The 25344-nt window shown below is 43.0% G+C and overlaps 1 protein-coding gene across 2 annotated transcripts in view; it reads left to right on the top strand.

Annotated features, from left to right (window-relative positions):
- Positions 1–9016: 9016 nt before the first annotated feature.
- Positions 9017–25344, top strand: part of LOC124788015 (collagen alpha-1(XVI) chain-like) — a 29440-nt gene continuing 13112 nt past the window's right edge. Inside the window, exon 1 of one of the 2 annotated variants that reach the window (XM_047255067.1) lies at positions 9017–9189. In XM_047255067.1, coding sequence (XP_047111023.1) covers positions 9060–9189 — 130 coding nt within the window. In that variant the 5' untranslated portion in view covers positions 9017–9059. The remainder of the gene's footprint in view (positions 9190–25344) is intronic. The other variant, XM_047255066.1, reaches the window with a different exon arrangement.

Below are 25344 nucleotides of genomic sequence, written 5' to 3'. Positions count from 1 at the left end.
GCGAACCGTAAGAGCTATGAGCACTTGTGCGTTAGAGAAGACGTGTTTCACACTAGTGAAGATGAACAAGATCTTATAGCAGGTTACCTTCCATTCGGAAAGCGGGTGCACTCAGCTTGTGTTATATTGACTTGTAAATTATAGATTGCAGCAATGAGTCGTCCTTTTTAAATTTTATTGCGCAAATCTAGATTTCGGCTAGAAGCTATCCAACTGTGGGTGAAGCCCGATCAACAGGGACTTGCATGTATTGAGCGAAAATATTAGTGCATTGAAAATGGCTAGCTTCTAGCCGAAATCTAGATCTGCATAATAAAATTTAAAAAGGACGACTGATTGCTGCAATCTATAATTTATAAGATCTTATAGCTCGTCAGGTATGTCTTTTAGATCTCATGTTTAGTAGACATTTTTTCCTTTTTTCGGTCCATACTGCCATCCCTGAAAGTTGTATACCCTACATTCTTAATAACAACGGTACTGGTACACGTATTTCACTGTCAGAGATATCCGAATGATTTTCGCTTGTAACTTTCGACTCGATCGTTTCCAAACAGGGACCCTTACGCCAGATTGATACATTAATCCGTCTCCATTATCTTTAAGAGTTTGTTATATGATCACAGAATCACACTGTACATTAACAGGCACCGGGGCCTATAACTTTGACGCTCTGTAGTATAGTCAGATGACGTTTCCGGACATTGCTTCCTATTCAGAATATTGTGTAGTCACCCTCCACCCCCCCCCCCCCACCCCTACAACTCCTAAAAGTTTTTAACGGGAATTTCGGAACACCTTGTACAAGGGACATGAACAGCGTCAGCGTATGCAGTAGTGTCATCAGCACCTGTCATAGTTTGAAATGGGTCTCATTGTTCCTCTTCATTTGGCTGGATGGACGATTCGTGCAGTGTCCACATTTGTGAGGCATTAGAATGTGACGGTGGTCCAATGCTGGACTACATGGAAAAGTAAGAGATGGCATATTAGTCGTGAAGGTTCTGATCGATCAAATCCAACCACCACAAAAGAGGATCGCCCTATTGTGCAGCAAGCACGTAATACCCATCGCACTCCATTGATCGGAGACTAGTAGCAGTCAGACTAGAGAGTTTCCGTCCCATGTGTGGGCTGCACTTAAAACCTCACAAAAGCTGAGTCTGGAATGGAGACGAGACCGGAAAGCATTGACTGCTGATGAAAAGCGTCGCATTCTGTACTGCGATTAATCGCAGTTCTGGACTATTCTGGATGACTATCGTCGGTGAATATGGCGGCGACCTGGGGAGAAGTGCCATTCTTACAAAGTTTTGGAGACGCGTAGCAGTGATAGTGCTGGCGTCATGGTGTGCGGAGCCATTGGGTACGACTCTGTGTCACGACTAGTAGTGGTCGAGGGAATTCTGACAGCAAGACGTTAAGTTACGAGCATCCCGCGTTCTCATGTGCTACCTCTCTTACCAAAGCATCCTGGTGCCATTTTTTAACAGCACAATGCTCGTCCACACATAACGCGTGTGTGTATACGGTGAACTTGTCTGCTTGATATTGAGGTACTCCCACGACCCCAGCATGTGTGAACGTGTGTGGGACCACCTTGACGTCAACTGCGTCCAGTATCAGTATCCCAGATATCAAACACCGTTTACCATAGTTGTGGACCAGCTTGCCGCAGCTGAGGTAACGACGGTTTCAGGACACCCTTCCCAACCGAATCGGTGTATACATTCAGGCCAGACGGGGAGGGACATCATAATGGTAAGTTAACTGCCAAGTTATTAGTAAATTTAGCTCGATTTTGTAACCACTGAAATAATTTTACTACTCCAGAATGAGATTTTCACTCTGCAGCGGAGTGTGCGCTGATATGAAACTTCCTGGCAGATTAAAACTGTGTGCCCGACCGAGACTCGAACTCGGGACCTTTGCCTTTCGCGGGCAAGTGCTCTACCAACTGAGCTCTGAGATCTGAGTTCTGAGTTCTGCAAGTTTCGCAGGAGAGCTTCTGTAAAGTTTGGAAGGTAGGAGACGAGGTACTGGCAGAAGTAAAGCTGCGAGTACCGGGCGTGAGTCGTGCTTCGGTAACTCAGTTGGTAGAGCACTTGCCCGCGAAAGGCAAAGGTCCCGAGTTCGAGTCTCGGTCGGGCACACAGTTTTAATCTGCCAGGAAGTTTCATATCAGCGCACACTCCGCTGCAGAGTGAAAATCTCATTCTGGAAACATCCCCCAGGCTGTGGCTAAGCCATGTCTCCGCAATATCCTTTCTTTCAGGAGTGCTAGTTCTGCAAGTTTCGCAGGAGAGCTTCTGTATAGTTTGGAAGGTAGGAGACGAGGTACTGGCAGAAGTAAAGCTGTGAGTACCGGCCGTGAGTCGTGCTTCGGTAGCTCAGTTGGTAGAGCACTTGCCCGCGAAAGGCAAAGGTCCCGAGTTCGAGTCTCGGTCGGGCACACAGTTTTAATCTGCCAGGAAGTTTCAATTTTACTACTCTCTCAATCCGCGAAGTTTCATTTTCTCCTCTCCTGCTGGGTGCTTCACTTTTTTTGTCAGGCAATGTGTATAGCCACCTCAGCTTGTATGTCTCTCTAAGCCGCACCAATTCTTGTTATCAGTTATTTTGTAAGTGGCATCAAATTTTAACACTAGGCCAATTACTTGAGCGTTCATTTCATAAAGCTTATTAACCTACAGAGGTACTACACTGAGATAACGGAAGTCATGGGATAGCGATATGCACATATACAAATGGCAGTAGTATTGCGTACAGAAGATATAAAAGGTCAGTGCATTGGCGGAACTCTCATTTGTCGTCAGGTGTTTCATGCGAAAAGCTTTCAGACGTGATTATGGCCGCACCATAGGAATTAACATTCTCTGAACGCGGAATGTTAGTTGGAGCTAGACGCATGGGACTTTCCATTTCGGAAGTGTTTAGGTGATTCAGTATTCCGAGACCCACAGTGTCGAGAGAGAGCTGAGAATACCAAGTTTCAGGCATTACCTCTCACCACGGACAACGCAGTGGCCGACGACCTTCACCTAACAACCTAGAGCAGTGGCATTTGCGTAGAGTTGCCACTGCCAACAGACGAGCAACACTGCATGCAATAACTGCAGAAATCAGTGTGGAATGAACGACGAACGTATCCATTAGGACAGTGCGGCGCAATTTAGCGTTAATGGTCTACAGCGGTACACGACCGACGCAAGTGCCTTTGCTATCAGCACGACATCGTCTGCGGTGCCTTTCCTGGACTCGTGAACATGTCGGTTGGACCCTAGTCGACTGGAAAACCTGGCTTGATGAGGTGAGTCCCGGTTTCAGTTGGTAAGAGCTGATGGGACAGTTCGAGTGTCGTGCAGACCGCACAAAGCTAAGGTCCTAGGGTGTCAACAAGACACTGTGCAAACTGGTGTTAGCTCCATTGTGGTGTGAGCTGTGCTTGAATGGAATGCGCTGGGTCCTCTAGTCCAGCTGAATTGATCATTGACTCGAATTGGTTATGTTCGTCTACTTGTAGACCATTTGCAGCCATTCATAGACTTCTGTTCCCAAACAACAATGGAATTGTCACTGGGCCACAGTTGTTTGTAGTTGATTTGAAGAACATTCTGGACAATTCGAGCGAATGATTTGGCCATTCATATCGACATGAATTCCATCGAACATTTATGGGAGATAATCGTGAGGTCAGTTCGTGCACAAAACTCTGCACCGGCAACACTTTCACAATTATGGACGGCTATAGAGGCAGCATAGCTCAATATTTCTACAAGGGACTTCCAACGACTTGTTGAGTCCACGGCAAGTCGAACTCCTGCACTTCGCCGGCCAAAAGGAGGTCCGATTCGGTATTAAAAGTTATCCCATGACTTCCGAGTTCGCAGCTCGTGGACGTGCGGTAGCGTTCTCGCTTCCCACGCCCGTGTTCCAGGGTTCGATTCCCGGCGGGGTCAGGGATTTTCTCTGCCTCGTGATGACTGGGTGTTGTGTGATGTCCTTAGGTTAGTTAGGTGTAAGTAGTTCTAAGTTCTAGGGGACTGATGACCATAGATGTTAAGTCCCATAGTGCTCAGAGCCATTTGAACCATTTTTGAACTTCCGTCTCCTCAGTGTGTATCGATATGTGAGGATGAAGATTAGACATAGGCCGATAAAAATTTGCTTCATAATACGTGTTGGTCACTGTACAAGTGTTTTCTAGCTTGATTAATAGATTCTGTGTTAATTAAAATGGGTTTCACGCCGAAAACAGACATGATACAAGAATGCGACTTTTTCTAGCCACTGCTGCAACTGTCTGCTACCTATCACCGTTTAGGTCTTGTTTGGAGCTGTAGATATTTGTGCACAGCAGTGCTTCAGTTTTCGTTGCGTAATTTCAGGAATCATAGTCTACGTTTCACAATATTGGTCATGAGATCGAATTCGAAGCAATGAATTCATTTCGCAAGTACGAAGTGTTTTGCAGTCTGCACATGCCATTTGGTGGGAGGTCCCAGCGAGACAGTCGGCAGCTAATTGGTTCAAATGGCTCTGAGCACTATGGGACTTAGCTTCTGAGGTCATCAGTCCCCTAGATCTTAGAACTACTTAAACCTAACTAACCTAAGGACATCACACACATCAATGCCCGAGGGGAGGATTCGAGCCTGCGACCGTAGCGGTGGCGCGGTTCCAGACTGTAAGGCAGCTAATCTCAAGCCCATGGAACCAGCTGGACATTTAGAGTACACCTGCAAAAAAATTTGACACGTCTTTACAAGTTTCCACAGCCTTCATCTCACTTTAGCTGACCCCACGGACAGCTTAACGGGCACACGAAGCAGCGACTGACAACCGGCCAAATGGGCGTAACCTTACAGGAAGAGAACAGAAGCATTTCAGGTGTGATGTCACTAAAAGATGCTGAGCGTAAGTTAGTTTAAGTTATTTTAAGTAGTATGTAAGCCTAGGGACCGATGATCTAAGCAGTTTGGTCCTATAGGAACTTACCACGAAAGGACAACGGGGAGAGGATTGAGGACACGTGGTTAAAGTCCAAAAATAGCTCCCATGCTACTGCAGGGAGTCGTAGAACGCAAAACATGCGCCTGTAGGGGAACACGGACACTGAAATATGAAGAACAAAACAGTGAAGGACATGACTCTAAGTGCTACTCTGGCATGAAGAGATTGGTATAGAAATAAAATCATGATGGGACGCATCAAACCAGTTGGAAGACTGACGTTAAGAAAAAGATAAGGCTTGGAAAGTCTTTGTCAGTACGTATTTCACACATCTTTTGTCTCGTAATTATATCTTTCTAGTTCTAATTTGTAATCCCAGTCAGTAATGTGTGTGTGTTTCCGCTCATATTCTCAATGCTTGTCGATTATCTGTTGCATGCTGAGTGCAGCACTGACAGAGGAACGACACTTGTGGAAACCATTTTGATATTCGTTCAAGAGGACCTGTGGAAATTTTCAGAATTTTGTTGTGATTATTATGGCATAGATCCTAAATCACTTATTGAAATGTGAATGCATTTGTTTTTTCAAACTTGTATTTTTGGAATGGTTGGGTACCATCGTGCAACGTTTTCTATCTCTTGCTAATCTTTTCATCTCTTTGGAACTTTTGCATCCAAAAACTGCCTACAATCTATTTTGCATATTCTAATCTTCGTGTACCGTACTATTTTCCCCCTCTACTGTTCCACTTATAGCCACCTTAGCTATTATGGATGCCTTAGCAGATGTCCCACTAACTACTCCTTCCGTAAGGTCCTGTCATCACCAATTCTTTTTAGTAGTGCTTCATTCTGCACTTTATCTGCCTGCTTAATTTTTAACGTTCTTCGATAGCACCACATTTCATAAGCTTCAAGTTTCTTCTACTCCATATTACCAATGGTCCCTGTTCCGCTTCCATACAATGCTCTGCTCAAGGCGAACACTTTTAGGTACTCCTCCCTCATTTCCATATCAATACAACTCCTCTACCGAAGAAAACTTTATTCTCCTGAATCCACGTGTGATGTTTCTCTGGCTTCGGCCAGTTGTGTAACAGCATTCGTGTACAGTAGGTAGGATAATTCTCTCACTTCTCCCACAGCAGTGTAAATCAGTTGTCAGTTCTCAAAAATGTGTGTGAAATCTTATGGGACTTAACTGCTAAGGTCATCAGTCCCTAAGCTTACACACTACTTAACCTAAATTATCCTAAGGACAAACACACACACACCCATGCCCGAGGGAGGACTCGAACCTCCGCCGGGACCAGCCGCGCAGTCCATGTCTGCAGCGCGTTAGACCGCTCGGCTAATCCCGCGCGGCAGTTGTCAGTTCTAAAGTTACGCAAGCCGTTATTCTCCTTTCTGTCACTCATCGCCGTCGTCTTCGCTTCGTTTATCCTAAAGTCATGTCGTACGCCAAGTATACTGTTCACTCCTTTCCACAAATCTTCTGCTTCTTCTTTACATCCGTTTAGAAAGATGCGTCACCTGCGATCCCCAGCATTGAAATTATTGTGTGTTTCCCTTCTGAAATTTCCTTCCACTTCCTTCGTTCTTTTTTCCTACCTTAATCATTAATCTCATTTTTTGCATTAACTTCTTGTAGCGCCCGCTTGGCTTTTGTAGGTGTTGAAGCCAAGTTTGTATATTGCTGATTTTAATAATGTTCGGAGGAGAAGATAAATAAATTAAAGACTTTCTGAATGAAGTTCGGCATGGTTTAGCGAAGGGAAAGCGTACCAGTGAAGAAGTTCCGGCATCGATCTTAGAAATGGAAGGCTGCCGAGGTAAAATAACGATATCTTGCTAGCATTTGTGGACCTAGATAAAGAATTACGGATCCTCATTTATAACTACACATACATACACACTCTGGAAACCACTGTCAAGTGCACGGAAGAAGTTACTTGACATTGTATCACTTGTTAGGGTATCTTCCAGATCTAATGGAATATATACTGAGATGACAGAAGTCAGAGAATAGCGATATGCACATATACATAGCGATAATATCGCGTACACAAAGTACGAAAGGGCATTGCGTTGGCGGGGCTATCATTTGTACTCAGGGTACGTGAATTAACGTGAATTAACAGACTTTGAGCTAGACACATGGAACATTCCATTTTGGAAATCATTAACGGATTTAATATTCCGAGATCCACAGTGCCAAGAGAGCGACGAGAATACAAAATTTGAGGCATTACCACTCACCAACATGAACAACGCAGTGGCCGACAGCCTTCACTTAACGACCGAGAGCAACGGCGTTTGCGTAGCGTTGACAGTGCTAATAGACAAGCAACACTGTGTGAAACAGCCGCAGGAATCAATGTGGGACGTACGACAATCCGTTACGACAATACGGCGAAATTTGGCGTTAAAGAGCTATGGCAGCAGGCGACCGATGCTAGTGCCTTTGCTAACAGCACGACATCGCCAGCAGCGTTCCTCCTGGGCTCGTGATCATGTCGGTTGGACACTAGACGACTGGAAAACGTGGCCTGGTCAGATAAATCCCGATTTAAGTTGGTAAGAACTGATGGTACGGTTCGTAAGTGGCACAGACACAGCGAAACCATGGACCCAAGTTGTCAACAAGGCACTGTGTAAGCTGGTAGTGGTTCCATAACGGTGTGGGTTGTCTTCGCATGGAATAGACTGGGTCCTCTGCAAGGCAGTGGTGGCCTCACAATGGTGTCGGCTGTGTTTGCGTGGAATGGACTGAGTCGTCTGGTCCGACTGAACCGCTCATTGATTGGAAACTTATGTTGGTTATTTGGAGACCATTTGCAGCCACTCACGGACTTGATGTTCCAAAACAAGAGTGAAGTTTTTATGGATGATTATTCGGCTTGTCATCAGACCACAGTTGTTCGAAATTTGTTTGAAGAACATTCTGGACAATTCGAGCGAATGATTTGCCCAATCACGTAACCCGACGTGAATCCCGTCGAACATTTATGGCAAATATTCGAGAGGTCAGTTCGTGCACAAAATCCTGCATCGGCAACACTTTCGCAATTGGCGGTTCAATATTCCTGCAAGGGGTATCTAACGACATGTTGACTCTATGCCTTCGAGTTGCTGCGCTACGCCGAACAAAAGGAGTTCCCACACGATATTAAGATGTATGAAGATAGTATATATGAAGATAGTAACTGTTCTCGAAAGAACAGATGCCATTGATGACGGTGCAGCTTCTCTAGAATAAATAATAATTAATTGAAACCCTCAGCTGCCGACAGGTGTTGTTGATATACCTATATCCATTAGGAACATTACGTATGTAGATTGTGGACAGTTGGGAATGTGGGTCTCACGGGAAGCGTGCAAGGGATAAGTCCCTGTAGTCGCGCTATTCATCTGTGTCCTCGGTGGCTCAGTTGGATGCCGGCACGGTAGCTCAGCGTGTTCCGTCAGAGTGCTGTGTGCTCTCTGGAATAAAAAAAACTGAGTCAAGGAATCAACGATCAACTTGAACGGATGTTATGTGACGTCCTCCCTGGCCAAACGCAACGAACTATATCGAAAAAACAGATGGGTGGAGCGCCTGCCATGTAAGCAGGAGATCCCGGGTTCGAGTCCTGGTCAGTGCACACATGTTCAGCTGTCCCCATCGTGGTACATCAACAACACCTGTCGGCAGATGAGGGTTTCAATTAATTATCATTTATTGACATTAAGATGTATTCCATGAATTTTGTCACCTTAGTGTATATTGATACAAATTTTTTAAAATCATATTCATGGTCTTCTTCCGTGACAGTATCCTTTCAATTTATGAAACTCTGACACCTGATATTTGCATTGCTATTTTACTTTCGACGATGCATGGAGAAATAAGATATTGGCAATCCTTAAAGGAGATACGAATAATGAGTACAACTGCAACGCCAAACTTTTAAGTAGAGACGAATAGATCAGACGGAGCAGTGTCTATCAGAGTGTTATCTGCGGCAAGCTGTGACGTCACGGATCGCGCTGTCTTCACTGGTGAGTCACCGGCAGAGCTCTGCGCTCTGCTGGCCAGGCACGAAGAGAGCCAGATGAGGCGCCATGCATTCGGCGACCAGACCGTTCCGCACCCTAGCGGTGCTGATGTTGATCTCGGTGTCTGTGCTGGGGGGTGCAACTTCTACTCCGCAACCAGGAACGACCACCGAGGGACTGGACATCTCCAACGAAGGTATGATCTCATTGTTCCCACCACGAATCGCACGTAGTCACTAATAGTGAGACATAAGAACATCACAGAGGTAAGGAGCTGGAAGTGAAAGTCTTAAATAACATAGTTTGAATAGACTCTACATCTACACTGTACGTGGAAGAAAGCACTTTTGACGGTACCGTAGCAGGTGTGTGAAAACAGCAATGGGACTGACAACGTTGCGAGCGGTCTGGTGAAGCTGTGTTGTTCTACTCGTGTAGACTGGTGAGCTTATCCCTTCCAGATGTTCAGTCCGCGTTTCATCTCCGTACGGCCATCAAGTGATTTTTGAGAGCGCCATCTGAAAAGTTGTGATTTTGTTGCGTGTTACGAAAATGGGATAGTGGAGTTTAGAGCAACGTTATTCCTTCAAGTTTTTTTGTTAAACTTGGAGAATCGGCGAGTGTGACCTCTCAAAAGTTGAAACAGGTCTATGGGGTACATTGCTTATCCAGAGCACGAGTTTTTTGCTGACACAAATCCTTTTGGGAGGCCAAAACATTGAAGATGAACCTCGCGCAGAGAGACATTCAACTTCAAAATCAGGTGAGACCAGACTGGCGTTTAATAACAAGGGTGATGGGTGACTTGTTAAACACTTTCACGGTACGTAAAATTATGACTGGAATTTTGCACATGCGGAAGGTTTATGCCTAAACGGTGCCGAAAAACGTTACCACACGGCCACTTTCATCACGGAATTTTTTACCTCAAAAGGCATATCTGTTTTTTTCCGCGGCCCCTCTATTCACCTGATCTGAGGCATTTCTTTTCCAGAAATTGAAAAATGTCTTAAAAGGACCTCATTTTGGGACTCTGGAGAACGTGGAAAAGAATGTGACCGACATGTTAAAGGCCCTACCAGGTGAAGGCATTCTGCGCTGCTACCAACACTGGGGATAACGAGTCCACCAATGTATAGCTGCTGAAGGGAACTACTTTGAAGGGGACAATGTTGTAGTTTGGAAAGAAAATAAAAAGTTTGGTAATTAAAGAACCAGTCTCATTACTTTTCTCACACACCTCATATATTCAGGTTTCCCACTTGCTCGACTAATGAAGAAACAGAAATCGTACCCTTCTGTGGGACCTCTTACTTGGCTAATTTTATCTATGAGTTATATATGGGATAGGCAACAGTTAGCTGCAACTTTCAGCTACTTCTCTCCACAGTCGTCAGCCGCAAGAGGTATCCTCGAGGTCTATAGCGCCTTGCCACCGTTTCCGCGGCTCCCCCCGTCGGAGGTTCGAGTCCTCCCTCTGGCTTGGGTGTGCATGTTGCCCTTAGCGTAAGTTAGCTTAAGTTAGATTGAGTAGTGTGTAAGCCTAGGGTCAGGTAACCTATGCAGTTTTGTCCCATAGGTACCTACTACAATTTCCCATTTGTCGTAGCGTTGTTCCAACATACCAATATACTCGTCATAGAAGGCACCCGCCTCTGCTTTCCGCGATTTCTCTACGCTCGTCTACAGCTCGCTGTCTGTGCGAAAATGTGCTCTTCACAGCCAGCGGTTCATGTGAGCAGAATGGAGCTGACGGGGAACTAATGACGGGGACAGTTGTGGGTGATCTGGCACTTCCTATCGAAAACGCCCCTGCAGATTGCGGTCGAGAATTGTTATGAAGAAGGAAACGCGTGACAGTTGTGTTATGTGGCCTGTGTGACAGCAGGCGAAATCTCTCACCAAGCCCTCACACCTGGCGGGAGACTATTTTCTAGGCGCCTTTAAGGGTTTACTGTGCGCTCAGAACTGAAAAGAACGATGTGACGTGATCGAGGGGCTTACTAGAGACACTACCCAACACATCTGTGCAAAGCTTCATAGTATTTTCACTGTGGTTTCCACTTCACACCTAATCGATCTTTACTTTCCGAACATTCCACGTTTTTACTACAGGTAATCATAGAGTTTCAATTATCACCTGAAAAACAATGCGAGGTTAATGTTTTGTTTACTTCTTTGCAGGTACATGTCACAATATCGTGGCACGCTGATGGAGGAGTTAAAACAAAATTCTGCAACCCACTGATAAAGTGGAGGAGATGGTCTGCGCCATTTTGCTTGACTCCTCTAAAGGCCTGCTGTGCTACTGGGTTGCTTGGGTTTCAGTGTTTACAAGGACTGCAGACATCTATCTGGCAACAACTGAAACAAAACATTAGTTATGTGCTACATTTTTCGATGTGATAATTTAAACTTAATGACTACCGTTTCGCACTCTCTTATACATACCTGACATGGCTTGCCCCAATGGCGACCCATTAATCGTGCGATCAAAGGCTATGAGGCTCTCGCGTTTCGTGTGAAGCGTACTTTTCATTTCCCTGCATTAAGAGCAAGTTGCCAGTATTTGTGAAAGGTTGATATTTTGTCGATGTCTAACTGCATATTGCTGCTTTTTTACGGGATAAAATTTCCTCATAGACAATTGCGCCAACTGTAAAATGTCTGACATTTTAGCTAATACTATCTGCTAAGTCATTAATGTAAAACATAAACAGCAATAGTTCTACTGCACTCCCGTGGTTCACATCAGATATTTCTTCAATGTGTGTGGATGACTCTCCATCCAGGACAGCATGCGGCGACCATCATAGAAGGAAAATTTTTGTCCGGTTGCAATGCCCACTTAAATATCCCGTAGGAACGTAGATCAGATGTAGATAATTCGAGTTGCTCATTGTCAAAACGGTTCAAATGGCTCTGAGCACTATGGGTCTTACATCTGAGGTCATCAGTCCCCTAGAACTTAGAACTACTTAAACCGAACTAACCTAAGGACATCATACACATCAATGCCCGAGGCCGGATTCGAACCTGCGACCGTAGCGGTCGCGCGGTTCCAGACTGAAGCGCCTAGAACCTCTCGTCCCCAGCGGCCGGCTCTCATTGTCAATGTCTACGGTTCTTGTACTGGTTTCAGTGGAGCAGGCTATTTTGGGCGTGGTATGTCATAATGTTTGAAGTGAGAACACAATGTTTTTGCTAGATACGAATGTTACTAAACACAGCAATAGTTCTGTGGATAAATTCTTTCTCTCATCATTATTTCCGTTTTGCGTTGTTCCTTAGCTGCTTCATAATTCACTGAGGTATGCCCAGTCTTAGCGGTTAAATGAGAGACAGTTTGTTTTTGCCAGACGGGTTTCTTTTATTTATGAAGCATTTTCAGTGGCCTGTATTACATATTTGTTTTTATACTTATAATAAGTGCTTTATGTAGCAGTTACAAGCTCTTGCAGTAATTGATGGAACTAATTTAATGATAGCACTGTTTCATAGGTCTAATAAGAGATGACCGAGTGAAACTACGGGTAAAAAGTACTTGTAGATGCTACATAATGCGTTTATTATATATGTAGAAACAAACATGTAACACAGGCACTGAAAATGCTTCATAAATAAAAGAACAGAAATACATATGGCAAAAAACAAACTGCCTTTCATTTAGTTGCAAAGACAGAATGTACCTCCATGAGTTCATTTTATGTTTTTGTAGATGCCTGCGACCTGTATTCTTCTCCAATCAGTGGGAATATTTCTCCTGTCAAAATATCTATGGTACATCGTGGTGAGGAGTAGGGCTAACACACTTGAAAGCTTTGGCAGAGAGCATCTTACTGAGTTTTCAGCGATGTAAGCTGCACACTCATCTCGGTAACGATAGGGTTGTTGCGTAATTGTACCGACGGAAGATACAAACCAGTAAATTTATTTGCAAGTGAACTTTGATTTGTTTAGGCTCCACAGTGGCGGTTATTGATGCCATGAATTTAGTGATAACACTGTTTCATACGTCTAGTAAGAGATGACCGAACAAAAATACCAGATAACGTTTGTTGGAAGGTATACATTTATAGTGCGTTTTTTGCAGATGATTTCCGCTATCGAATTAAATCACAAATCTTTTATAATTTACTAGTGTTTTTACAAATGAAGAACTGAGTAACAGGAAATAAGTATGTAGACAAAATCAAGAAACTGCGCTAGGGGCGGTAGAATTGTTTCAAACGTTGCACCAAATTTAGTAGTTCTTGCTGTAAGAGTGAGAAGAGGTTTGTGTCAGTCAAACAAATGAATATTAACCTTTATTCTGTTAGTTATATTGCTTCTAGATACAATCATAGAACTGGTTTTTAACCATGACAGGTTTCGGCCGTAATTGACCGACTTCAGAAACGTAAGTCTTAGGCAACATATGGTAAATAAGTGTCAAGACATTGGTTGTGTGCTTTGTCTTGTTCAGTACTGAAAGCATGCTAGTCACTTTTGTGTCCTTTTATTGTATAAAGCGAGCGAGGTGGCACAATAGTTAGCACATTGGACTCAAATTCGGGCGGACACCGGTTCCAGTCAGCGTCCGACCCCATCCTGATTTACGTTTTCCGTCATACCGCTAAATCCCTCCAGGCAGTTGCTGAGACGAATCCTTTGCAAGGACACTGCCGATTTCATTTTCTAATCTTTCAATTCGAGCTTGCGCTCTGCCTCCAATGAATTCCATGTCTACGGGACGTTAAACATCAGTATTCCTTTCTTTTTCCTATACCGCTTACCCCACAATATGCTACATCATGTCCCATTCGCATGTACAGTGATGAAAAAATACTGCATGTATATTTAGTAAATTCTCTTCAATAAATGATATGTAACCTGCGCTTTCTCCCTTCTTCTTCTTCTTCTTCTTATTTCGTTAGAGGCCAGGTAAGGACAAAAGTTTAGCTAGGTTTACGCTTTCGCCGATACACTGTCATCTGTTCACTTTTTTTCTCCTCTCTTCTGCTGTCCCGCTTCTTTCGCTCCCTTCTTCAACTATTTTGTCTTGGGAACCATATCACCTTTTAACTTTATTTCTGTGTTTTGTTCTGTCTTCAATTTCTTGATTGTTTATGCTGATTTCTCGTACTACGCTATTTTATCGAAAACTCACATTTTGAGAGCGTAGCTGTGCACAACATATAGGTTGATTCTGTCAAAGAAGGAAACAGCAACAGTCACTATTGCTAATGGTATTTATTTACGTAAATAGCATCACTTACGTTAATAGCGTTATTTACGTAAATAAAGTTCATTATAAACAGTAACTTCTTCGAAAGAATTAACGTTTTCTTATTGATATTCATGCACTTTCTCAAGACGACTGGACTCGCGCCCATATGTTTCCCACGTGGAGAGACACCATATGTGTTTATCAGTTTTATTTACGTATTTAATTTTTATTCCGTCGGATCTCTTCACACACCCACCCACCCACCCACACACACACACACAAATGATGGAATTTCATTGTTTATGGTTCCTAGTACACCTGTTTATGACAATGACAGTTACAGGTCTTCCAAGTCATAAGAAAGCTGAAAACGCAATATGACAGACTACAAGCAGATAATGTGTTACTAAAGAAACATATAAAGCAACTTAGTGTACGACACAAAAGAACAATATTGCAGTTAGTATCTTGACTTGCCAGTTTGAAAAAAGTCTATGTATTTCAGTTTCTTATACGTTAAATAATGATAACGTAACGGACCTGTTGAAGGAGCTTTTGGAACTTCAAGCTAGTTATAATGTATCACAACATTCTCAGAAAATAAGGAAATAGACTCTGACCATACATTTTTATTCTGCTAAGTCATATAGTTTGTGAAGTTGTCTCACCCAAGAACACTTCGCTGCAACTGACGAGAAGGTACTTATTTATAAACTTTGACCATATTTTTACAACAATTTAATTTGGAAGGAAAGCGCATTATGTGTAAAAAAAACTTCCCCTCAAGCATTATTTTATCTTCAGAATAAATCACTGACATAAATCTTGTGAGCTGACAGGTAAAGTTGCAGGACAACTGGATACTAAGCTTATTTTATTTAAAGCTCAATGACAACATTACAGAAACAGCATGTGAGTGAAGGCACTGAAACAATGAAATGCTAATGAAAACATTGTGGAAATGAAATGACGATAGAACACTATAAACATGTAGCGGCAGTAAATCATTTTATTATATTGTAAGTCATTATTATTGTTATTGAATACTTGTGTTAACTACAATTATTTTTAAAATATTCTCGTCCATAGTATTCTGATTTTTGAGGCTTTGACTGTGCTGAAAATACAAACAAAATACAAAATTTCTGCGCCAGCTCACTACAATTCGTTTCGAAGCTTACTGCATAATATTCAGAGTACCTACTGAAATTACATTGAGTTATATTCAGTTTGCGAGCAACAAGAAGTTATCGTGGATAGACGAGTGTGTTTTGAGTCATGTTGCAGTCTTAGATGAATCGAAAAGTTTATCCATATGTCGATTATAACTTTACTTGATGCTGCCGTAATTTCAAGGGGGGTTAATAAAGCAGAAGACGCTCTTTAATACAGAAGAAATGGCGGACGGGTATTAAATTTGCTTCAAACATGACGGCCGTACAGCCACCCTAAGAAATTTAAACTCATTAGAGTCATACGGCATGACGTCATGAGCACTTCTGCCTAGCTTTACCCACATTTCGATGCAGTGGAAAGAATAACATGTGTCTTTGGATGCTTGAACGTGTCCGACTCAGCTAGCATCGACTGGGGACGGTGGCATGGAACTGGAGCTTTGGTAATCCATTTCCAAGTTTAGCTGCAATCAAATAAAGCAGTTTACGGTGTGTTAAACTTAAGTCACACTATACAAGCGATGTTACCGCAGTTAGCCGCGAGGGATTGGCCGAGCGGTCTCAGGCGCTGCAGTCATGGGCTGTGCGGCTGGTCCCGGCGGAGGTTCGAGTCCTCCCTCGGGCATGGGTGTGTGTGTTTGTCCTTAGGATAATTTAGATTAAGTAGTGTGTAAGCTTAGGGACTGATGACCTTAGCAGTTAAGTCCCATAAGATTTCACACACAGTTGAACAGTTACCGCAGTTAAATCTGTTGCCATGTATTATGAGCGATATGAATGACGATTAAGTGCAACATCATTGCATGGTGTCGCTGGGAATATTTTATGTTTCAAACCCAGACGAGAGATATGCTTAAACTTAACTCTAGCGTTCATCAGTTCATGTGTGGCATGCCACTGTAAGATCAGTTGTGATTCGTTTTGGCCCTATCTGCAGCGTCAACGCTGTTCCGAATATCAATGCAGTGTGCCTGCCTCGCCGTGTTCTCTCGCTTGTTTCGTTTCTTGTCATTACACAGGTTTTTTGAGTGATGGAATGATCCTGAAATGGATGTCGTGGGCAGTGTATAATGAACCTTTGTCCACTCATAGAGTATAATTGTGTATGGAGTGAGATTCATATGCGCAGAACGGGAATTCTGTCCGCAACATCGCCTGCAGCTTAAGTCACGTGATATTGGGACGGTGCATTTTAGCCCGTGTAGCCCTCAGAACATTTTGAGCGTTATTGCTTCACTGCTACAAATAGGTCACCTTTAGATGTACCGTGAAACTACGTATAATCGTTTTACAGACATCTTAACAGTTTGAGACGAGGAACTTAAGTAGGCCTTAAGATGTGAAGAGCAATGGTATTGTACTTCTTTGCCACAGAATCATAGTTTAGATTCCACTTTACTTACGTTTATTTCGTAACGGGATAAGAAGTGACAGCCAACAATATTTTACGTTTTGTATTGCTCTTATTCGTATTGTCGGATCTCTGTTCTAATTATTTACGTTACAGTGACACTGTAGACGGTACCAAAGTGTCACGAGAAGCAACACATTTGACACTATGAAACTGTTGCAGTTGAATATGGTAAGCGATTTGCACCACCTTCTTATCCATTATTATTTTCAATTTTTCTGTATTTGCGCTTCTGCTTTTGAGAGACAAGCAAAATATCTATAGCATTTTTTTGCCATTTCATCAGAAAAGTAAAACCGTACACTGGCACACATCGATGCTCGAATTTTGGAGTAATAAAGTAAATGACAGCCAACAATATTTTATTAGGTTTCTTATGGCGCTGATTCATATTGTCGAATCTATTCTAATTAATTAAGCTCTAAAGACACTATAGGAAACTGCCTCATTTGGAAACAGTAAGATACACACAACTGTTTGATAACCTCCATAAATTGAAGGAAATTAATATGATTGTCAAGTATAAATTTAATCTGCATAGAACACAGCACCAGTGTGCATACATTGACTAAGAGTTTACTTAAATAAATTTGCGAATTTATCTAGTACTTGTCTCGTAAACAAATGGCCATAAAATCGCAGAAATTCTACTTTATAATAACGTGTCTCGATATTTTTTAACATATAAAGTGCCTCATATCAATGTGACATTTACACTTATCCATTTGTTGTACGTACCTATGAAACATAACTGGTCCTCCTTTCACACACTGATCTTTACGTCCATAGCAAGAGTACCGCACAATAGCTGTTAGTAAACCTCACAGAAACCTATACAAAACAAGGTGAATGCATATAATATTCAAGTTTCGCTATTACAAAAAAATGTAGAAAGCAGCATCGTCCCGAAATTACGCGAGTAGCCCAATTTGATGTTGAAGTCCATGCAATGTTTTTAGTGTGTTCCCTAGTATTGGTTATGGAGCACCCTTTGTATATAATGTTTCCTGTTTTTTTTTAACTTGCGTATTAAATATGTGTGAGCATTTAGCTTCCTCTGTTATCCTTATGACAGTTGAAGTGTCCCGGCTTGGGGAACTTTTACAGTAAGTCATTGCTTACACTTACAAATTAATTTATTGACACAATCAGTCTATGTTCACAAACCTAAATTCTGTGCTCTGTTAGCAGTTCAAAACAAATAAGAAAAATCCTTCTTGGAAAAATAAAGAATGACTTCTTTGACAACTAAAAGATCTTAGAAAGTAAATAATTCTTTGTGTGAGACTATTCTCTGAAAAGTTCTCTTGCAAACGAAAATGACTATCTTCTCAGACAAGCACAATAGGTAGAAAGCTAAAGCTCATCTCAGGAGCAATACAAGGAGTTCCAGTCTCAGAGTCCACAGCCGAAACAATAGGTTGCCATGTGCGGCGATCCCAGGTGGCAAGGGCGACATCGAGTCTGGGTGTCGGTGTAGTGCTGGCGAACTTCTGCTTCTGCTGGTGGAGATGGAACTGCGTGCAGCTCGCTGGGTGAGGACAGTTATACCCATATGTCAGATGACTACTGGACAGTTATTGGTCTAGTGATGTGGCCTCGGATTGGCTGCATAAAAAGAATTCAACCAGTGCGCCTGCAGATCTGGAATGATAACCCGCATAGCGATGCAATGTTGCTGGTTGGTGGCGTTGCTGGAGAACACGGAAACACGCCATATCTTACCTCCCTTCCCCGAGAAAGACCGAGGAGAGGTGGAGGCAGCAGTAGGAGTCAAGGGCGGCGTCGCTGCCGGAAGCATCACCTCAGGGCCAGGCAGGGGATGCTGGTGGGTAGATGTCCATTGAATTGGTGGGTGGAGGGGTCGACAAGCAGAAGCAACGCATCGGTTGGGCATGCAGCGAGACATTTGCAGTTCTGTGTGTCTGGAGCTGAGTTGCGGAGTCCACCTCAGATGGGGAACCACGATGGGGCTGGAGATGGTAGTTATGCTTGCAGGATTTGGAGCCAATGAGGAGTGTGATGAGAAGCACAGCTCGGCCCAGGAGATGGGCCACTGACAAAATTCATAGCCCAGAAAGGGTCTCCAGGATAAAAACGATGCTGGAGGGAAGAAGGGGGGAGAAGTGGAACAGTTTGGTGGATGGAGAATGGACAGAGAGGGAAGGAGAGGCCGACCATGGAGCTGTTCTGCTAGAGAGAAGCCCTCCATTGGAGTGGCTCTGTATGACGTAAGAAAAAAGGTGAAGAGCCTCCTCAAGGGAGGGCCTAGTGCTGGAGGTGGCAGGCTGTGTAGGTGGGGACAGATGCGAAAGCCCAGAGCAGGGGCAGCAGGAGCTTGCGGTATGTATAGAGGGCAAATGGATGCCCATAGAGATATTCATGGAACTTTTTGAGCCCAAAAATAATGCCAAATGCTTCTTTCCGACTTGGCTGTATTTATGCTGAGCGGAATTAAGAGCTTTAGAGACAAATGCAATTGGCTGCTCCACTGCATGTGGGAGAGAACAGCTTTCAAGAACAGCTCTCATACCATAATCGGAGGCGTCTGCGACGAGTGTGAGCGGCTGGGAGGGATCATAGGTCATCAAGTAGGTAGGCTTGAGGAGCGCCTGTTTTAATAGGTGGAACACCCTTCACTTCGGGGAGAGGAAATATGGAGGGGCAACGCAACGGCAGGTGCACGGGGAGTGAAATGGTGATAGCAGTTCAACTGATCTAAGACAGATTTAAGTTTAGCGTTATTGCAAGGCACAAGGAGCTTTTGGATGGCCTCAACGAACTATGGGACTGGGCGGATGTTAGAAGCACTAACGTCGTGGCCAAAATATTCCACTTGTTTCACAAACAAGTCACACTTGTCCATGTTACAACAGAGACCCACACGATCAAACACTGCAAACTAAACGTCCAGATTGTGGGCGAGGTCACTGGGGACCGAGATATCGTCCAAGTAGCTGGCAGCGTGGGGAACACCCCGCAAAAATTGTTCAACATAACGCTGGAAAATCGCTGGTGCACTGGCGATACCTGAAAGGGAGCAAATTGAATTGAAAAAGGCCAAATGGGGTACTGATAACCAAAATGTCCCTGGATACTGCGTCCAAAGGAAGTTGGAGCTAGATGTCACGAAGATCAATTTTTGCAAAAATCTTGCTGGCACCCATTTAGAGGAAATCTCTTCAACTTTGGGAATAAGGTAAGAGTTCACCACTGACTGGGAGTTGACTGTAACACTGAAATCGCTGCAGATGCATAAGGCATCATTAGCCTTGTTGACAAGAACTGGGATATCCGAGCTACTGTTGGAGAAGGGAGTGAGGATACTAGCGTCCTGTAAACGACAGAGTTCCTGTCAGGGTCAGTCTTAGAGTGCAAAGGGAATGGTCTGGGCTTTGTAAAACTTAGGAACCATTGATGGAAGAAGTGTGACATCGGCCTCAAAGTCCTTGAGGCCAGAAGAAGGTGCTTAGGAGGCGTAGGATCCGGCCTCCACCCAACTGACATGAGGACTGGCATCAAGAATCTGCAGCCCCAGAGTGGTGAAAAGTTCCAAGCCGAGAAGGTTAGAGGCGAGAGGAACTTCAACCACCAGAATGCGTCCCATGAGAGGTGTGTCCTCGTATTGAATGCAGACTGAGAGGGCACACTTGACAGAAATGAGGTTGTCGCTAAAATTGTGTAGCTGGGTGTGGATGGGCTGCAGGGTGGGGGATCCCAGGGCCTTATAAGTTGGCTGGTCGATGACAGTGGTAGAGGACCCGGTATCAATTTCGAGAGAAACTGGGACAATCTTATGCAGGACAGGGAGAGACATTGATTCGTGGGAGGAAGGGAGCACCTTGTGGATCAAAAGAACGTACGGCAGAGCATCGCTGTCCCTGGAGTCGTCAGTGTCGGGAGGGGAAGGAGACAGTCAATCGACAGACATCACCAAGGAACCAAACTTCGGAATGGTAGCTGGGCGTTCCACATGCTGAACATTTGGCATGGCAAAAATGACATTGCTGCCCATGATGGCTAATGAAATATTGACTGCACTGGGGAAGAGGATGCAGCCAATGTTCACCCTGCTGGCCTGTGTCTTGGGGAGGTTTGGAAGAGGCAGAAGGCTTCCGAGGCGGCTTAGAGGCAAAGACCAACGCCAGATTCTGCAGGGACACCGAAGAGCGCTGAGATTGATCGTACACCCAAATAATGGGAAGGCAAGACTCAAGGGAGGGATCCTTAAGCATGAGCAAATCGTGATGGAGGGCCTCATCTGGGGATGCACTTGAACCATGTCACCCACACCAGGAAGGAGGCATATGGGCGTTTGCACTGGTCCTTAGCATACTGGAAACAACCGTCCTGAGAGAGTCCTAAGATTTATGAGAAAGTTTTTGACAAATGAAGAAACAGAGGCGGTCTACGGCGACATGAACGCTGGAATCAAAGTAGTCAGAGAGGCCAGACTTCAGAAGTTCACAGGAAACAGTCTTGATCAGCCTCAGGATGCAGGTGTTGGATGAGATGCTACACAATGGGGCCGGCATTGGCCAAAAGATAAGTGCGCCACTGGGTGTAACCTGTCAACTTGTGCACCAGGAAATGTTCATCTGCGCTATGTTGCACGACCACGTCTCAATTTTCTGGTCGAACGCACGGGAGGGAGCCGGTGGCTGCTGGAAGCTCCATCTGGGGGTGGGGATTGTGTCCCCGTGCTCCGAAACCTCAGGGGTCTGGTGCGCTGGATCCGCGAGTTTCGCCAGAAGAGCCTCGTTGCCCACTGTGTCTGTTGTAGAAGAAGGAGGATCAGATGAGTAAGGTCCATAAGCACGTCTGCCGAAGCCATGGTGACTCAAACACAGGCGCCCTATCTGGAACAGTCACGTGAAATTCTTGAAACATCTCTTCGCGAACTGAAGCGTTCCAGCGTGGGGCTCTTTTACAGCAAGTCTGTGACTACACTTGCAAATCAGTTTACTGACACAATCAGTTTATGTTCACAATCTGTGCTCTGTTGGCAGTTAAAAACAAAAAAAAACAAAAATCCTAAAGAAATTCTTTACCTAGGTTTCGACAAATATAAATTTGTCTTCTTCAGAAGGTAACCTAAGGGCAATGAACATCATAGGTTACATTAGAAAAGTATGAAACTTGTAAGCCGAAAATAAATTTAAAAAAAATTAGAGAACTCTTGCATTACAGAAGTATGATAGCGACGACTGGTACCTACAATTTTACATTAGTAAGGACTAATGTACCATTGCCGTTTTTACAATTGTCGGCATAGATCCATGTGTCAAAACTAAAATATAGCCCTAGAATTAGGGTTTGTCACGTTAATATAAAATAGCTCATGGATCTTGCAGATTTCCTCTGCCTTGTGATGACTGGCTGTTGTGTGATGTCCTTAGGTTAGTTAGGTTTAAGTAGTTCTAAGTTCTAGGGGACTGATGACCATAGATGTTAAGTCTCATAGTGCTCAGAGCCATTTGAACCATTTTTTTTGATCTTGCAGAGCTCACAACCGACTGAGTGCAATCGGCGAGCGTAGTTACTCTGAAAACAGGGTAGGTGGCGCTCGTGCCGAGAAATATGTGCCAGTTGGCGTACAAAGGCAACGTGTAAATTATCAGTATTAATAACGTCCTTGGGTAGAGTAACAATAAAAAAGGAAGGAAATTAACACTCCCGTTACAACAGTATGGGAACATTGGTACAAATAATGTAGTTATACATCAAAAAAGGCAGGTGGCGCTTACGCGAGAAACTTTCGCCCAGTGGCATATACAGCTAAAATATAAAAAATTACATTACTATATTAGTGAAGCCCACAAACGGTATACATGTCAGAACTTTAAAATTGACAATAATGGCTCTTGTCAAGAAAGAATTACGAACACTGGTACACGATCCTGTTAATATACATTCACAGGAAAAACAAAATTTTAGAACCAGGCAAAATCTCATAAGGGCCGATGTAGTAGCAAACATACATCGTGACAAAACCACCATTACATAAGGGGTAGTGAGCTTAAAGCACTGAAGGTGCATCATAGCTTCCTGAGGAAATAAACCACTAAGGTTACCAGCATTAAAGTTATACCATGAACAGTACAGGTTTAAAGCCTTCGAAAAATTGTCTACAAGCTAGGTTCAACTGGTCGTTCAGTATATTACCGTACTTGAGCTCAAGATGTTTGAAAATTTGTAACTGTTCTCAGAGATCTAATCTACGCCCTTTGTTTTCTCTGTGTAGGACAACAGTGTCTTCTAAATGTTTTGGCGTATGACTGGCTATCAGGAGATGTTCAGCAAAAGTAGAATTGTGTATATTCGCTCCTTTTTTACCTAATAGGTGTTCTTTGTATCTTGTTTTCACAGCTCTGCCTGTTTCACCAATATAATATCAAGAACAGTTGTTACAGGTTAGTTTGTAAATCCCTGAATTGGAAAACCAATCGCCAGCGATCTGTACTGAATGCACAAGATTTCTCCTTAAACTGTTATCTGTAGAGAAGGAGACGTTACAGTTATATTTTTTCATTAGAAGACGTTTTATCCTATATATTGCCTAAGAAAGGAATAGAAAGAAATTTTTTAGCTTCTTTGCTATCAGTGGGGGGGCAGGGGGGGGTGGGGGGGGGGGGAGAGGGGGTGTTGCTCAAAGTCGAACAGTTTTTTTGGGAAGTTTTCTTACTGAACATGTAATCGATCATATTCTGATTGTACCCATTATTAACCGCAATCGCTTTGATGACATTCAATTATTTTTGTTGATCGGCAGGTGATAAAGGAGTAGTTACTATACTGTGAATGGCAGAATGAAAAAACGCCAGTTTATGAGCTTTTGGATGAGTTGAGTCAGCAGGGATGACATTATCTGAATACGTTTCCTTACGGAAAATGTTGAAATTGAAGGAACTATTCTGTATAGAAATTGTTAAATCAAGAACGTTAAGTTCACCTTTTTGGTTCTGAAGTTCTTTTGTGAAGGAAATTTTTTCATGTAAACCATTGAAAGTATTGAAGAGAAGCTCTAACTCATGATCAGTACCGTCAAAAGCAATGATAATGTCGTCAACATAACGTGCATAATAACGGATTTTGTGGCGTAATTCTGAACTTGAATTGAAGAACGTTATTTCCAAAGCGTTAATGAAAACATCTGCCAAAATACCAGCGAGGGGACTACCCATTGCTAAACCATCTGGTTGTATATACATTTTCCCATTGAACGTGAAGTAATTGTATTTCAAAACGACTGTAAGCGAACTAATCAGTTCTGCAATCTGAATTTCATTTAGTGTTTTATGTTTTAGTAAATTCTTTTTTACAAGGGCTATGGTTACATCGATAGGGACATTTGTATAAAGACTGACGATGTCAAAGGAAACCAGTCTAGTGTCAGGTGTACATCATACAGTTTGAATATTGTTGATCAATTCCTTGCTGTTTTTCACCGACAAATTATTTTCAAATATGAAAGCATCTTTAATTTTGAAATGGAGGCGCCTAGCGAGTGTGTGATGTGGGCTACCTATTCCATTCACTAAAGTGCGAATCGGGTGATTTTGTTTGTGCAGTTTAAACTGACTTCTGGTTTCGGGTTCATATTTATAAGCCATTTCTTTTGGAAGTTATTGAACAAGCTGACAGAACTAGCTAAAGTGCGCCGGATTTCTTTTTGCAATTACGCGGTTGGATCTACGGTAAACCAGCGATGTCATTGTCCTCAAAAAACTTTACCGTCTTTTCAATATATTCATTTTTATAAGCCACGACAGCAGTGTTCCCTTTGTCACTCTTAGAGACTAAGGCGTCTTGTTCTCTCAGTTTACGATAAATGTTTTTTACTATTCTATATTCACCCGACTGAACATTAGAATATAGTTTAATTTCTTTGTCTATTACGTTATTACATGCGTAGACACATTTGACTTGCTTGGTTTCCTCTAATGTAAGGGATTCTAAACCGATTTTAAGATCTACAATAAGATTACAGATAATTGGATCTTTATCGAGTTGAGTAGGCAAATTATATTTAAGGCCTTTACATAACAAGTCATTTTCAACCTGCGTAAAAGTAATGTTAGTTTTATTCAATATTCTTTCGTAAAACTGATGTTTGACACTATTGTCTGCTATATTAACATTTTTGCTTGTGGCCCTATTACGGAACTTCAACAACTTTCTTTCATGTCTGGCCCTAATTTCTTCTTTGCGATTATAAAGCCATTCATTAATATTATTCCACAGGCGGTCAATTTGGAATTAAAAAGATCTTTAAAGGCTTTTGTTAAAAATAGGTGTATATAGTAAGCTTCACTGTTAAGATCATCTTTTTTCTTGTACAAGTTTACTGTGCTGTCAGAAATGACTAAATGTACCAATTTCTTTTTAACAGAAGGTACTTTATTACACTGTTTCAAATTTAAGTACGCCTTCACATAATCAGGGGTGATGTCTGTATCTAGGCACTGTTGATTAAAATCAATAGCCGTACCTGCTTTCACAGTTTTTAATTTGATGTCCATGTACCTGGATGCAGCTTTTGATACCTCGGCAGGC

This window comes from Schistocerca piceifrons, chromosome 3, assembly GCF_021461385.2.
Source record: "Schistocerca piceifrons isolate TAMUIC-IGC-003096 chromosome 3, iqSchPice1.1, whole genome shotgun sequence".
In the NCBI taxonomy this organism is placed as follows: Eukaryota; Metazoa; Arthropoda; class Insecta; order Orthoptera; family Acrididae; genus Schistocerca; species Schistocerca piceifrons.
Note: the sequence above shows the minus strand (reverse complement) of the source record. Positions and strands in the feature narration are given on the sequence as shown.